This window comes from Neovison vison, chromosome 11, assembly GCF_020171115.1.
Source record: "Neovison vison isolate M4711 chromosome 11, ASM_NN_V1, whole genome shotgun sequence".
Lineage (NCBI taxonomy): Eukaryota > Metazoa > Chordata > Mammalia > Carnivora > Mustelidae > Neogale > Neogale vison.
This window is the reverse complement of record NC_058101.1, coordinates 87,511,879-87,528,824: the sequence shown is the minus strand read 5'-3', so window position 1 is coordinate 87,528,824 and position 16,946 is coordinate 87,511,879. Positions and strand designations below refer to the sequence as shown.

Genomic DNA, 16,946 nt, shown 5'->3' with positions numbered 1-16,946 from the left:
ACTCTATACCTAATACTTGAGTTTAGTGTCTAAAGCAGTTATGGTAATGGCAGGTTTTCTATTTGTGAAATTTTTTATCCATTCTTAAATTTAGATTAGTTTATGTTAATAGAATGTGGTTGTGTGTCATGGGCTTCCAGCATCTAAATATGGTGTTTGAAAAACTCCTAGAGGAGCATCTGGTTAAGTGTCTGCCTTCAGCTCAGGTCATGATCCCAGGGTCCTGGGATTGAGCCTGCTTCTCCCTCTCGCTCTGCCTCTCCTCTCCACTCATGCTCTCTCTCTCAGATAAATAAGTAAAATCTTAAATAAATAAATAAATAAATAAAAGCTTCTTGATTTTTGTTCCTAATCTGAGCTAAAATTTAGATTCAAAATGAAAAATGCTTAAATGGTTTTTTTACTTGTAACTTTCATGCAAAAACTACTTATAATGAAGCTGATGTATACTATTCTTTCAGCTTTAAATCTGTTAATTTGTGTAGCAATTTGTGTTCACAACATTAATCCAAAGCTATAATGTACTGAAATTTTTTTTGAATTATATGATGAAAATTCATATATATTTTGGATTTTATTCAAATTTTTCATTTTAAAAGATTTGAGAAGTTAACATCTATATGTTTAGTAATAATCTATATTTTTTGTTAAAATAACTCATTTTCCTATCCTCTAACATAATTGTTTTAATTTTCTTCTCAAATATTACCACTAATGAAAGTCTGTATTGAGTGGTATTCAAATTCAGTGGTAGCCCTGCCTAAATCTAACATTGATAGCTATGAGATTGCTCTTGTTTTTCTAGAAAGGATTCTAAATGTTCTATGTAGTATGATTATTCATGGTTATAGTTAGAACCACTTTATTACTGATAGGGTAAGTGGTCATCTTAATCTAGTTTTATTTAGTTTCATATATTCTATTCAAATTCTTGATTTACATTAGTAACAGATAAAGTCTATAGTTCTTGAGTCAGTCTTTGAGGATCTATTCCTTGTTTTTTATTTTGGAGAAGAAAGTAAACATGATGTTTTCTTTCTGCCTTCTAGATCCTAAAGTCCTTGAGGGAATAAGCTCTTATTGGCAAGAGCATAATTATTGATGCATAATTTCTATATAGACAGGCATTTCATCTTCAGACAAACAGAGTTTTATTTATTCCTTCCCAATATGGATACAGTTTCTTGCCTTTTCTTGTCTTCTTGCACTATATGGGATTTGTAGTACATTGTTGAAGAATAATGGTGAGAAGGAACATCTTTGTCTCATTCCTGTTATTAGTGGGAAAGTTTTTTGTTTCTCAGCACTAAGTAGGATGGTATAGTTTTTTCGTAGGTTTTTTTTTTTTTATCAAGTTGAAGAAGTTCTCTTTATTATTAGTTAGCTGACTTTGTATCATGACTGGGTGTTGGATATTTTTATATGTTTTTTACTGAAGTATAGTTGACATACAATGTTAAATTAGCTTAAGGTATATAACATAGTAATTCTAGAAGTTTTATACATTACGCTGTACTGTCCACAAGTGTAGCTACTGTCTGTCATCATACAATGCTATTATAATACCATTGACTGTATTCCTTGTGTTTTACCTTTTATTTCCATTGTGTATTCATTCCATAACTAGAAGCCCCCTCTCTTCATCTACTCTTCTTTACCCATCTTGCCTGCCTCCCTTTTCCCCAGCAACCATTAATTTATTCTCTATTTTTGGGTCTATTTCTGCCTTTTATTTGTTTGCTTATTCATTTGTTTTGTTTTTAGGTTCCATGTATAAGTGAAATCCTATGATATTTGTCTTTCTGACTTTTATAATACCTTCTGGGGGTCTATTTATGTTGTCACAAATGGCAAGATCTTACTTTTATCATGACTGTGTAACATTCTGTTGTGTATGTGTATGTGTGTTTTCGTGTGTATGTACATCACTTGGGTTGTTTCCATATCTTGGCTGTTGTAAATAATGCTGTAATAAACATAGGTGTGTATATATATTTTCAAATTAGTATTTTCATTTCCTTTGGGTAAATATCCAGTAGTGGAATTGCTGGTACTGAATCAGATGGTATTTCTATTTTTAATTTTTTGAGGAAACTTTATACTGTTTACCACAGTGGTTATACCATTTTACACTCCTATCCACACTGCACACAAGGTTTCCTTTTTATCGATATCCTCACTGATATTTGTTCTTTCTATTGTTTTTGATTTTAGCCATTCTGACAGGTGGAAGTTGATATCTCATTGTGGTTTTGATTTGCATTTCCCTGGTGATTAGTGCTGTTGAGCATCTTTTTATATGTCTATTGACCATCTGTATGTCTTCTTAGGAAAAATGTCATTTTAGGTCCTTCACCCATTTTTTATTTGGATTATTTGTGGTTTTTTGGGTTTGAGTGTTTCAGATTGTTTATATATTTGGGATAAAACCACTTATCAGCAATACATTTGCACATATCTTTTTTCATTCAGTATCTGCAAATATTAACTCCCATTCAGTTGCCTTTTTGTTTGTTCATAGTTTCCTTAACTGTGCAAAAGCTTTTTATTTTGATGTAGTCTCAATAGTTTACTTTTGCTTTCATTTCCCTTGCCTTAAGAGAGATACCTAGAAATAAATTGCTATGGCCAGTGTCAAAGAAATTACCTCTTATTTTTTTTCTAGGAGTGTTACGGTTTTAGGTTTTACATTTAGATCTTTAATCTGTTTTAATTTTATTTGTATAGTGTAAGAAAGTGATCATTTCATTCTTTTGCATGTTTTTTTTCCAGTTTACCCAGCACCATTTATTGAAGAGATTTTTTTCCAATTGTATATTCTTGCCTCTTCAGTCGTAGATTACTTGACTGTGTAAACATAGGTTTATTTGTTTTGTTTTATTGTTTTATGTGTCAGTTTTTGTGCTAGTACTGTGTTGTTTTGATTCCTGCAGCTTTATAGTCCATCTTAAAATCTGGAATTGCGATACCTCCAGCTTTATTCTTCCTTCTTAAGATTTCCTTAGGTATTTAGGGTTTCTGTGGTTCCACAGAAATTCTAGGATTATTTGTCCTAATTCTGTGAAAAATGCTGTTTGTATTTTGGTAGCAATTGCATGAAATCTGTAGATTGCTTTTGGTAGTATGAACATTTTAATAATACTTGTTTTTCCAGTCCATGAACATAAAAAACCTTTCTATTTGTGTATTCAATTTCTTTCATCAGTGTTATATAGTTTCCAGAGTACAGGTCTTTTACCTCCTTAGTTAAGTTTATTTCTAGGTATTTTATTCTTTTTGATACAATTACAAATGTAATTGTTTATTTCCCTTTCTACTACTTTGTTATTAATGTATAGAAATTCAACCAATTTCTGTGTATTAATTTTTAATTTAAATTAATAATTATAATTAATAATTTATCCTGCAATTTTACTGAATTCATTTATTCTAATAGTTTTTTGGTGACATCTTTACGGTTTTCTATGTATAGTATCATGTCATGCAGATAGTGACAGTTTAACTTCTTCCTTATCAATATGGATGTCTTGTAATTCTTGTGGACTGCTGTGGCTAGGATTTTGAGCACTGTATTAAATAAAACTGGCAGGAGTGGACATCCTTGTCTTGCTCCTGACCTAGAGGAAATCCTTAGTTTTTCATTATTGAGTATGATGTTAGCTGTGGGGTTTTCATATATGGTTTTTATTATGTTGAGGTATGTTGAGGTATGTTCCTTCTAAACCACTTTGTGGAGAGTTTTTGTCATGCACAGACTGGGTATTGGATTTTGTCAAATGCTTTTTCTACATCTATTGATAGGATTATATGATTTTTTTTCTTTTAGCCTGTTGATATGATAGATTATGTTCATTGATTTTTGAATGTTGAACCAGTGATTCCACTTCATCACAATGTATAAATTTTTTACACATCATTTAATTATACATACTTATTATACTTTGCTCAATTCAGTTTGCTAATATTTTGCATATTTATAGAGTTATTGGTCTGCAATTTTCTTACAATGTCTGTGGTTTTGGTATTAGGATAATGGTACTCTCCTAGAATGATTTAACAAGTATTCCCTTTACTTCTATCTTCTAATAGAAATTGTAGAAAATTGGTAAAATTTTTTCCTTAAATGCTTGCTAGAATTTACTGCAAACTTATCTGGGTCTGATTCTTTCTATTTAGAAGATTATTAATTCTTGATTCATTTTCTTTATTTGGTATAAGCGTATTGAGATTGTTGTTCTTGTGTGGATTTTGGCAGATTCTCATTTCATCTAGATTATCAAGTATGTGGCTATAAAAATTTTCTTGTATTATATTTCATAATGTAGTTTACTCTTAAATAATGTGGGGTTTGGGTTGCTGACCCCCTATGCAGTTAAAAATCTACATATAACTTTGACTTCCCAAAAACTTAACTACTAATAGCCTACTATTGACCAGAAGCCTTCCTGGTAACAGAAACAGTCAATTAACACATACTTTGTATATGTATTATATACTGTATTCTTACAATAACGTAAGGTAGGGAAAAATATTAAGAAGATCAGAAGGAAGAGAACATACATTTAAAGTACTGAAATGTATTTATCAAAAAGAAATTGTCATATAAGTGGACCTGCACAGTTCAAACCCATGTTTAAGTGTCAACTGGAAATCCATTATTAAGCTTTTAAGGTTCTTGGGACCTGCAGCAATATCCTTTCTTTCATGTCTGATAATCTGTGTCTTCTCTTTTTTTTTGCTATTTTTTTTGTTGTTGTTTTTAGTTATCCTGACTACAGGCTTATCATTTTTATTGATCTTTTCAAAGAATGAGCTTTTGCTTTTGTTGATTTTTCTCTTTTGACTTCCTATTATCAATTTTATTTGTGCTCTAATTTTTGTATATTTTTTTCTTGTGTTTTCATTGGATTTAGTTTGCTCTTTTTTTTAGTTTCCTGAGGTAGAAGCTTAGATGATTGCCTTTAGGTCTTTCTTTTTTCCTAATATATACATTCAGTGCTATAAATTTCTCATTAAGCACTACTTTTATTACCACATTCCACGAATTTTGATTAGTTGTATTTTCATTTTCATTTAGTTCAAACTATTTTTTTTTTAAATTTCTGTTGAGACTTCTTCTTCAATCCATGTATTATTCAGGAGTGTGGTTTGTTGCTGTTGTTGTTGTTTTGACAGACAGAGATCACAAGTGGGCAGAGAGGCGGGCAGAGAGAGGGGGGGAAGCAGGCTCCCTGCTGAGCAGAGAGTCTGATGTGGGGCTCTATCCCAGGACCCTGGGATCATGACCTGAGCCGAAAGCAGGGGCTTTAACCCACTGAGCCACCCAGGTGCCCCGGAGTATGTTTTTTAACCTCCATGTGTTTTCTTATTTTCCAAATGTCTTTCTGCTGTTGGTTTCTAGTTTAATTTCACTGTGGTCTGATAGCACACATTGTATGATTTCTATTTTTTATAATTTGTTAAGGTAGATTTTATGGCCTAGAATGTAGTCTGTCTTGATCAGTACTCGATATGATCTTAAGATGAATGTGTGTTGGGCTATTGTTGGATTAAGTGGCATTTGGATAGCAATTATATCCAGTTGGTTGATGGTGTTGTTGAGTTCACCTGTGTTCTTACTGATTTTCTGCCTGTTAGATCTGTCCATTTCTGCTGGAGCAGTGTTCAGATTTCCAACTCTGTGAGTGAATTTGTTTCTTTCTTCTTGCTATTCTATCAATTTTTTCCTCACATATTTTGACCCCCTACTGTTAGGTGATGCATATTAAAGATTGTTAATGTCCTCTTGGAGTATTGACCCCTTTATCGTTATGTAATACCTCTCTTTATCCCTAATAATTTTTCTTGGTCTGAAGTCTGCTTTGTTTGAAATTAACATAGCTACTCTAGCTTTATTTTGATTAGAGTTAGAATTAATTGTGCATCTTTCTCCATCCCTTTACTTCTCTCTATATCTTTATATTTAGAGTGGATTTTTTTGTCCTCAGTATAGAGTTGGGTCTTGTTCTTTGATCCTCTGTGACAATGTCTGTCTTAATTGGTGTGTTTAGACCATTGATGTTTTAAATTGATTATTATATAGTTGTATTAATACTACCGTATTTGTTACTGCCTTCTGTTCCTTGTTTTTTGTTTCTTTTTTTGTCTTTGACTATTTTTCTGCCTTTTCTGATTTTAATTGATCATTTTATGATTCCATTTTCTCTCCTTTCTTGGTGTATGAAATGTATATTTCTATTTTTTCCATTTTTTCAGTGGTTGCCCTGGAATTTGCAATATACATTTACAACTAATCTGCACGCACTTTCAAATAACTCTCTTCTGCTTCACAGGTGGTACTTTATAATAACGAAAATTTGAATTTCTCTCTCTAGTCCCTTATATCATATCTGTCATTCATTTCAGTTATACATATACTGTAGTCATTGGCTACATTGTTCTTACCATTATTTTGGACAAATTATTATCTGTTAGATCAATCAAGGATAAGAAAGTTGAAGTTTTTATTTTGTCTTCAGTTATTCCTCTCTAGTGCTCTCTTTTTATATAGATTAAAGTTTCAACCTATATCATTTTCCTTTTCCTGAAATAACTTTTTGAGATTTATTTGTTTTAGAGAAAGAGAAAGTGTAAATGGTGGAGAGGTTCAGCGGAAGAGAGAGAGAGAGAGAGAATCTCCAGCAGATGCTCTACGTGAGATTGATCCCAATCTCAAAACCCTGAGATCATGACCTGAGCCAAAATCAGGAGTAGTACAGTTAACTGACTGAGCCAACTAAATGCCCCACCTGGAACAACTTTTTAAAACATTTCTTGCAAGGCAGGTCGACTAACAACAAATTCCCTCAATTTTTGTTTGAGGAAGTCTTTATTTCTCCTTCAATTCTGAAAGATAATTTCCCAGAATACACGAATTTAGGTAGGTGTTTTTTCTCTCTCTCAACACTTTACGTATTTCACTCTGTTCTCCTTGGTTGCATGATTGTTGAGGGGTTATCTAATATATTTCCTATTTTTTGCACCTGTAATGTGAAACTGTACTGTTCCTCTGGCTTCTTTCAAGATTTTTTTTTTCCTTTGCTTTTCTGTAGTTTGAATATGATGTGCCTAGAGGTAATTTTTTGCCAGGTGTCCTACTTGATGTTCTCTGGGCTTCCTGGATCTGTATTTTGGTGTCAGACATTAATTTGGGGAAATTCTCAATCATTATTACTTCAAATATTTCTTCTATTCCACTATCTTTTCTCCTTCTGGTATTTCATTCAAACATATTTTACACCTTTTATAGTTTCCATAATTCTTGGAAGTTCTTTAGTTTTGTTTGTTTGTTTGTTTGTTTTTTCTTCAGTCTTTTTTCTCTTCAGTCTTTTTTTCTCTTTGCTTTTTCATTTTGGAAGTTTTTATTGACAAATAATTAAGCTCAGACATTTTTTCCTCAGCCATGTCTAGTCTAATGAGCCCATCAAAGGTATTTTTTATTTCTGCTCTAGTGTCTTGATTTCTGCCATTTCTTTTTGAGTCTTAGAATTTCCATCCCTATGTTTCCCCTTTCTTGCATGTTGTCTCCTTTGTCTTCTAGAACCCTTAGAATATTAATCATAGTTTTAAAAAAAATCCTGGTGGCTCACTGGGTAAAGCTGGGTAAAGCTCAGGTCATGGTCTCAGGGTTCTGGGATCAAGCCTGGCATTGTGCTCTCTGCTTAGCAGGGAGCCTGCTTCCCCTCTCTCTCTGTCTGCCTCTCTGCCTACTTACGATCTCTCTCTCTGTCAAATAAATAAAATCTTTTTTAAAAAAAAATCCTGGTCTGATTATAGCATTTTTGCTGGTTCTCTGGTTCGTTGATGTTTATTCAGCTTCTTCAAATTGTATTTGGTTTGTCTATTAGTATGCCTTGTAATGGTTTTGATTTTGTTTTTTTTTTTTGTTTTATTGTAATGGTTTTGATTTTATTTATTTTTGTCACATGTAAGTGGACATAATAATACTGCATAAAAGGAACTATGTTAAGTAGGCCTTTGGTAATGTAGTAGTAAGAGTGTAAGAGGCCAGGTGTTCTTTGGGCCTGTGATTAGGTTGTAGTCTTTTAGTTAGTCTGTATTACTGGACCGTGAATTTTGCAATTGCTTTTTAGTAACCCACCTTCCCTTACAGTAATACAAGATGGCTTGAGAGGGCTAGAGTTGGGTATATCTCTTCCTCTACCTCAGTTGGGCTCTGATAAACTTATCATAGTTTAGATTCTGATAAAATAGCTTCTCTTGAAAGCAGGACTTGTTCAGAAGTACAGACTATTCTGGCATATTTCAAAATAGCTACTTTTCCCTTCCTCCTGCTGCATGCACAAGATTTTCCTCAGGTCTTCATTGTGAGAACCTGGTATGGCTTCTGGAGGTAAACTCACAAAAAATGTAAGAGTCCCTCAGTGATTGTGTCTTCTGGATTGTTTAATTCTCAGACTTGTCCTCACTGCCTCCAGAAATTCATCATTTACATTTCCAGTATCCTTACCCCAGCACTGGTTCCTGTGGAGGTTCCTGCTCATTGGTTTCTTTGTATTCAGCTTGTCCGTCTTTCCAGTTTGGCGGACAGTGGTTTGTCTTTTTTTTTTTTTTTAAGATTTTATTTATTTATTTGACAGAGAGAAAGATCACAAGTAGGCAGAAAGGCAGGCAGAGAGAGAGGGGGAAGCAGGCTCCCTGCTGAGCAGAGAGCCTGATGCAGGGCTCAATCCCAGGACCCTGAGATCATGACCTGAACCTAAGGGAGTGGCTTAACCCACTGAGCCACCCAGACACCTGGACAGTGGTTTGTCTTATTTCTATGGTCTAAATGTTTGTGTCCTCCCCACATTCATATGTTGAAATCCTAAGTGGTAGAGACTTTGGGAGGTGCTTAGGTCATGAAGGTGGAAACCTCGTGAATAGGATTTGTGTCTTTATAAAAAGAGGCCTCACAGAGCTCACCCACCATCTTTATGTGAGGATGTGAAAAGGTGTCAGTTATGAGCCAGGAAAAGACCCCTCTCTTAAAACCATGCTAGTGCCTTGATCTTGGACTTCCCAGTATCCAGACAGAAATAAATTTCTATTGTTTTTTTTTGTTGTTGTTGTTTTAGATTTTATTAATTTGACAGAGGGAGAGACAGTGAGAGAGGGAACCATAAGCAGGGGGAGTGGGAAAGGAAGAAGCAGACTCCCTGCTGAATTGGGAGCCTTATGCAGGGTTCAGTCCCAGGACCCAGGACCCTAACATGAGCTGAAGGCAGACAGATGCTTAATGACTGAGCCACCCAGGTGCCCCAAATTTCTATTGTTTATAAGCCACCTAGTCTATGATATTCTGTAATAGTGGCCTGAACAAATGAAGACACGTGTGATTTAATGTCCCAGAAGGGTCTAAGAAGAGTTGTTATTGGACTGGAAAACAGACCAGTATTGCCTTTTTATAATCTGTTCTCCACACTGTCGCTGTAGTGGTTCTCAAAAACATGAATCTGGTTTTGTCATGTCTCTGGGTGAAATATCCCATTTAAGTTAGGATAAAATCCAAACTCGGTGATTTCAAAAACAAAGCCTATTATCTAGCCTTGATTTGTCTTTCTGTAGTTATCTTTTGCATTTTTCACCTTAACTTCTGTGCCCATCTATTCTGAACTGATTTCTATTTTCAGTATTCTGTGTTCTCTCTTTCCTTTTACCTGTTTGGTCCTCACTCAGTTTTCAAGTTTAGAAACCATCTCCCTGGACAGCCCACCTTGACTCTACCAAAACGTGTTCAATGTGACCTTCCTTAGTGTCTGAAAATATAGATAGGATCATAACTAATTAGCATAGTAGATTCAATTAAAGGCCGTAGATGTAATCTGGTGGCAGCCTTAAATATTTAAATGCTTGTAGTCATAATGAAGGTGACCTTCGAGCTTTTGCTAACAATGTTTCTATCTGGTAAACTCTAATGTGGAAAAGTTTTATTACGGATGATATTAATCCACTTATTCAGAATGTTCAAAGTTTATTCTTATAATCAGATTAGCGAATCCATGCACTTGCCTATTAGTTACTTGCAAGAATTAGGGCTAGCCAAAATAAATCTCAGTGGCCACTCTGGTATTCTTTGGTCCCAAACTTTTTAGAGATGGGAAAGAACTATTTAATTTAATTGACAGTGTGATTTACGTAACAACCTCATATGTGTTTGATTGGTGTTGAATTAGAGGCTACTCTCCTATGTATATACTACATCAAGTTTTTGAACTTGTAATGCATGCTGAGATCTACATTCTGTTAGAGATCCTAATTATCTAATTATATATGTTACATGATGGTTATACTAAGGTACACTTGCTCTGTCATTGGTCATAGAGGTGTATACCTACTATCCTTTTTTCCTCTTCTTCCCCTCACCCCATACATCTGGTTGAATTTATATGTTTAATACTCTTACAATGTTGCTATACTCTGTAATTTTCCACTCAGGTTTATTACATGTATTAATACATGTATTACATGTATGTGTATATTTATCACATATTTCTCAATACTCAACAGTTCTTAGTAAATCCTACCTGCTGCTAATAAGAATTGTTATTATAGGACCTTGACTATGTAATATAAGGGTTTTGTTCATTGGTAAGACCTGTTGAATTTCCTTATTAATAATCAATATTCGGTTTTGTTTTGGATTTTTTTGTCAAAGGAAATGTGATTAAATTATAATTTAATTATTATATTTAATTAATTATAGTATGTCTAGTAGTAGCTTTGTATTTGACCTGATACATTAACAAAAGGAACACAATAACATACCTTTCTTTGCCTGCTTCTCCACATATGGGGATTGTGATCACTACCTACCTGATGATGTGCTTAAAAATATTAATATTTTAAAATATCAAGATAAATCAGAAGTATCCCATGTGTTGTGTATGGATAAAGAGTGTAGAGTTTTTTTGTTTTGTATGGGCTTTAAACTTCATGTGAGGAATGGGTTTTTATTTTATTTAGTTTCTTTATTCCCAGTTAGTGCCAGTATACTTGCCATATAAAAAGTAAATATTGATTAAATTACACAGTTTTCTATGTATTTGATGAATTGCTTTAAATGATCTTATATCTTACTTATCTTACTTACCAGATCTTCTTTATTTCATTCTTGGAGAGAAAATGAACATGGTTGTTGAAGGAGGAAAAGGAATGATTTGAATATAGTTAGTTTTGGGGTATGGTAATTTCAACAAATAATGAATTCTGAAGCAGGCATTTTATATTTTGAAACAGACATAATTTTTTTTGTTATAGGATATATAGTTTTTTAAAAGTAATAAAGTACTTGGGGATTGGTATAGAGTTGTTTTAAAACTCCGTTTTTAAAAATCAGTTCTTCAGGTGCCGGGAATGTAGCTGACCGTGTTCTGGCTCAGCTCTTAACGGAAATGGATGGTGTTGAACAGTTAAAGGACGTGACAATTTTGGCAGCTACTAACCGCCCAGATAGGATAGACAAGGTAAGAAACAAAACAGTGTGAGTGTTTTAAAATCAAGAACTGGGTCATTTGATTATGTTAGGGTTTTTTTTCTACCAAATTACTCTGAAATCAGTTTTTCATTTAGAGGATCCCAAAAATCTTAAACGAAAGGAGATATAAAGAACAGAGTAATGCTTCTGTGTTTTTATTGCTTATAGTTTGGTATTAATGAGACTATTTTGTAACCCCTTCAGTTCCCCGCCTTGTTTTTGCGTCAAACTTTCAGAGAATTGAAGTTTGAAAATCTTTGTTTATGTAATCTGATTTATTTTTGAGAAGTTTTTAACATTTTCAGTCATATTAATGTAAATTTCTGGGTATTTAGAATAAGTCAGACTGAAGTTATTAATAACAACTTTTTAGAATTCTTTGCCTGCAGTTGCTTTCAGAGTGATGAGAATAAGAGTGACAATGGATTTTAGCTTTCTAAGAAATTACTTAGGCTATAGCATTAAACGAAGCTGCACAATTGGAAAATTAACCCTTTTTAGCTATTGCTACAACTTTTTCTCCCTAAGTCATAGTTTAATAAAGAGAATTCACTAAATTTTAAATGCCTAATTTATACTTAGTGTATAATTTCTTTGCAAAGATTTAAATTAAGAGTAAAAATATTTTCCTTTAGCATGAACCATTTTTTCTTTTTTCTGTTCCCATTATTATTTCATATATATGACCTTATGAGCTCCTCCCTCCTTTCCTATGCACATATACACAGACTTTCAGTTTTAAAAATGGGATTTAGAAAAAATGATCCTTTTAGAGTTATGAAAGGAGCTATTATGTGGAAAGCAAGCTTTGCTTTCATTCAGTTAGGTATTTTGTTATGCAATAAAGATAAATACAGGTGAGAAAGCTTTGGACTTTAATAAATTGTTCCCTTTTTGCTATAGTATTTTTTAAGAGGATAGGTGTGTTCTGAGCACTTTATATGATCTGGGTCCATGCTCAGATACCTCTGATGTCTATGGAGAAAAAAAAAAAAAAAGTAGGACTGCATTTTAACAAGTATCATAGAAAGTACTAAAAGAGCCCTAGAGATTACCTAACCCCACCTTTCAGTTTCACAAATAGAAGTGCTGAATACAGAAAACAAATCTTTCTCTTGGTAAGAATACATTTTATTTTTACAACATTTTCTCCTGGTTACCCCATAGCTAATGAGCTCTAAATTTTCTTTGGTTTCATTCTCTACAATGCCTAATCTAATAGTTGTCTTCTTGGATTTCTTAATAGAGTATGTCTTCACTGTTAGATACTTTTCTTGAAATAAAATTTTTTGGGTTTACAATAAACTTCTCTGGGTTCATCTAAATCAAGCTATATGATTCAGCCTGATTGGTGGTTTTGTTAGTTTTCTTTTTCTGTGTTACAGATTACCTCAAATTTAGCAGTTCTACACAACACCCATTTATTAGTATTTCTGTAGGTCGGTCAAAATCTGGGAATGGCATGACAGAGTTGTCTGTTCTAGAGTCTCACTACAGGCTAAAAACAAAGTGTTGGCAGGACTATATTGTTGTCAGGAGCTGGTATTCCTTTTCTAATCTCACATGAATGGGAGAGGCCTAAGGACTAAATTTTTTTATTGGCTGTCAGTGGGGAGCTACTGTATCTCCTAGAGACCATCCACATGGCCTCTTCCATCTTCAAAGACTGCATTGAAAACTGGTGTCTTTGTAATGAAATAAAAATAAATAAATAAATAAATAAATAAATAAATAAAAGAAATCACATTTTATTCCTCTTATGCTTTAAGCTTCTATTGCCAGAAAAGCCCAGTCTTTTAGTCTCATCTGATAAGGTTAGGCCCAACAAAGGAAAATCTCTCCACCTTCAAGTCAGTAGATTCAGGACCTTAATTAATTACATTTGCAAAAGCCCCTCACAGTAGCACCTAAAGTAGCATTTGATTGAATAACTGGGAGAAAGTGCTAGCCGTCTAGAAGACCAAAATCTTGTGACTGTACTAGAAGTCTTCCTACCAGAGTGCTCTTCAGCAGGCAGGCAGAGGCAGAGGGAGGCAGAGGAAGAAGCAGGCTCCCTGCTTCTGCTTCTGCTGAGCAAGGAGCTTGATGTGGGACTCAATCCCAGGACCCTGGGATCATGACCTGAGCCGAAGGCAGCTGCTTAACCAACTGAGCCACCCAGGCGTCCCTATCCTAGTTTTTTTTTTTTTTTTTTAACCAACACCTGGTACAAAAGACCTTTAGAAATTTTAAAGATAAACCTAGAGATTAGAAGTTACTCTTGGGCCGCTGCAAGGTCTGGGGCCTCTTTTTTTTTTTTTTTTTTTTTTTTTTTTTTTCTTCCTTTTTACTCAGCTTTCTAAATTCAAAACCCCCAAGGTAATGGTAGAGAAGTTTCATTCTCTTTGGGATAGTTTAGTCTGAAGATATTTGGATCTCTTGGAGAAAATACTTAACTGGATTTGGGGCAGAAGTTGTCTCCAAAGACAGAAAATTGAAGGGATGGAAGTGTTTTTTTGTTTTTTTACATTTCAAGGATTTTGCATTGTTTTTGTGTTTCTTGCCTGATGATAATAATTTGCCTTAGGAAGGCATATGTATTTCAAAACAGTAACTCATGAGTCTTCATCATCACACAGTTTCAGAAGTTGAAGTTTGGGAAATAGCTTGCCGAACTTCTAGCCATGTTTTTTTTTAATCCTTTATAAAATGTTACCTTGAATTCATCAGTTCTAAAAACATGTAATTGTGCAAAGTAACTGTTTTAAGTATCAATATTAATTGTTAACACCTTGATTTATTGATGTCTTTAAGATGTTTCAGAGAGAAGTATAAACCTATACAAACATATAGTATATATATAGTGTACTTATATGTATGCTTGTATGTTTGTATGTATATGTACATATGCATTTACACACATACTTTGATTAGTTTTTGAATACTAGAAATCCAACTTTTTTTAACCAGCTAACTTTGGATGAGCACATTTAAATCAAGATATCGAAAGTATTGGGGTACCTGAGTGGCTCAGTGGGTTAAGCCTCTGCCTTTGGCTTGGGTCATGATCTCCGGATCCTGGGATCGAGCCCCACATCTGGCTCTCTGCTCAGCAGGAAGCCTGCTTCCCCTCTCTCTCTGCCTGCCTCTCCGTCTATTTGTGATCTCTGTCTCTCAAATAAATAAGTAGAATCTTAAAAAAAAAAAAAAAAAAGATATCAAAAGTATTTGCTAACTGGACTTATTTCCACTAGGTCAGGGGGATCTAAGTGTTTTTAATTTAGTATTCAAATTTTTCAAAATTTACAATGTTTAATTTGTAAAGGATTAAATAATAAAGTTATTCCTGACAGCAAAACATAAAATTGGTAAATGGGAAAAAGCATTTTTAAGTGGTATAAGAATGGTTTCAAGATCATCAATTGATGTGCTGTGCTTTCAAGTACAACTTTGAATTTAGTACATTACACCAGAGTCTAAACGTTCTGCATATTGTATTCTGTAATTGTGCAAAAAACAAACAAACAAACAAACAAAAACACTTTAAGTAATCAGTGATTTTTGTAAAAAAAAAAAAAGTTAATTCTTTTCTATTTCAGGTAGAATACCGTATTTGTGTGGAATATGGATTTTTTTCTTAATTATACCTTTGTAGTATGATACATACTACATCAAAAGTCATTTTTCTTTGCAGACTTTTTCCTTTGAAGAACTATTTTAGAGCATTATTCTTATATCATTTAATAGTACTATAAAAAAAGTTTCAGTGCATGTATGATTATAACACGTTCAAAGTATGTCCTGAAGGTCCGTCCTGGTAGAAACAAAACAGTCTTTTTTTTTTTTTTTTTAAAGATTTTATTTATCTATTTGTCAGAGAGAGAGGGGGAGAGAGCGAGCACAGGCAGACAGAGAGGCAGGCAGAGGCAGAGGGAGAAGCAGGCTCCCTGCTGAGCGAGGAGCCCCATGTGGGACTCGATCCCAGGACGCTGGGATCATGACCTGAGCCGAAGGCAGCTGCTTAACCAACTGAGCCACCCAGGCGTCCCAGAAACAAAACAGTCTTAAGAGATAATATAAAAATGAAAAACTTCCTGTTATGAAATGAATAGACAGTTTCTACCACCTGCCTTATCTGGAGGAAACTATAATAGGAAGAGTGTGGGTAACAGAAGAATTAAAGTAAATTTCATGTGCTGCTAAAAGGTAGAGGGATTTTTTTCTTTTTTTTTTTTTTTAGCTTAAAAAAGACTGTCCTAGTGCCAAAGAAATTATACATTTGGTCTAACTTGTGCTAAATTTAATTAAGGTGTTTGGCCTTGTAAATTAGCTGGCATACTTTACCATCCTGTTGTCTGTTAAGCCACAACTTCTGTGTCATGGTGACCTTAAGTTAGTATGTTAAAAGGGTGAGAATTCTTGGACTGCCAGAGGAGTGAAATTGACATCATTATGTGACCCTTATATTGTGTGCATTTAGTGTCTTTTATGGACAATATCTCAGTTTCATGTAGGTTGGGGAAACTAGAGCTGGAGTTTCTTGGGGATTCTGGTGATTCAGCTAAAGGCAGTAAGACACACAGCTCAGTAATCACATTATTCTATTTCCTGCTATGTCATAGTTACATGTCAAATACATTAGATGTGATGTAGCACACTAGGCTAAGTAAAGTGATTGCTTGTGGTTCCTGGTGGTATCCTGAAGTCTCCATAGACTTTTTATGACTTAACTCTCTCCTCCAGCTGCTAAGTGAGGGAAGAAAAGTCATATTCCCAAGTGTCCATTTTGCATAAGAATGACAAGATGTGAAGGATAGATGAAGATTAATGAGACTGTATAATGTCAAGTTGACACGTTGTCTTTAGATGGATGATGGTCTGGATTTCCTCAGCAACAAGAGGCTTTTTGGAAAACAACTGAATTTTTATTGATGCCCAAATAACAAAGAGTCTAAACTGTAGGAGTTTATATTGTTCCTTATTAGACTCTTGTTTATGTGGCCCCTTTGAAGAATATAATGTCCAATCCATGGCATTTCAAGCACTTGTGTTGGATATTAAGAAATGGTCATGTCTTCTTTCTCAGACATTAAAAAAACCTCAAAATAGTTTAGTTTTATGAATATTTTTTCATTTAGTCACTTGGTTACTTTTAGTACTGATGCCTAGTATATAATAGGCTTTCAATAATTATTACTACTATAAAGTATATAGTCTATAAATGTAGTTTTCTTATAATAGTAAATTTGTAGAATTTTGAAAATTCTGCTGAGTCATCTATGGAGAAGATTGTTCAATTGACGAAATTTTGGAAGTTATATAGAAATATTGAATAATTCAGGGTTCAGAATCATTTTCTAACTTCATATGTTTAGCTCATGGATATTATAAACTGGCATTAATTTACCAGTAGAGGAAATGTGCTTGAAGAGTTAAATATGACATAATATTT

The 16,946-nt window shown here is 33.8% G+C and overlaps 1 protein-coding gene across 1 annotated transcript in view; it reads left to right on the top strand.

Annotated features, from left to right (window-relative positions):
• The window catches only part of SPATA5 (spermatogenesis associated 5), a 352,343-nt gene that overhangs the window by 112,732 nt on the left and 222,665 nt on the right, over window positions 1-16,946 (top strand). Inside the window, exon 14 of the mRNA XM_044224059.1 lies at window positions 11,378-11,504. Coding sequence (XP_044079994.1) covers window positions 11,378-11,504 — 127 coding nt within the window. The remainder of the gene's footprint in view (window positions 1-11,377; window positions 11,505-16,946) is intronic.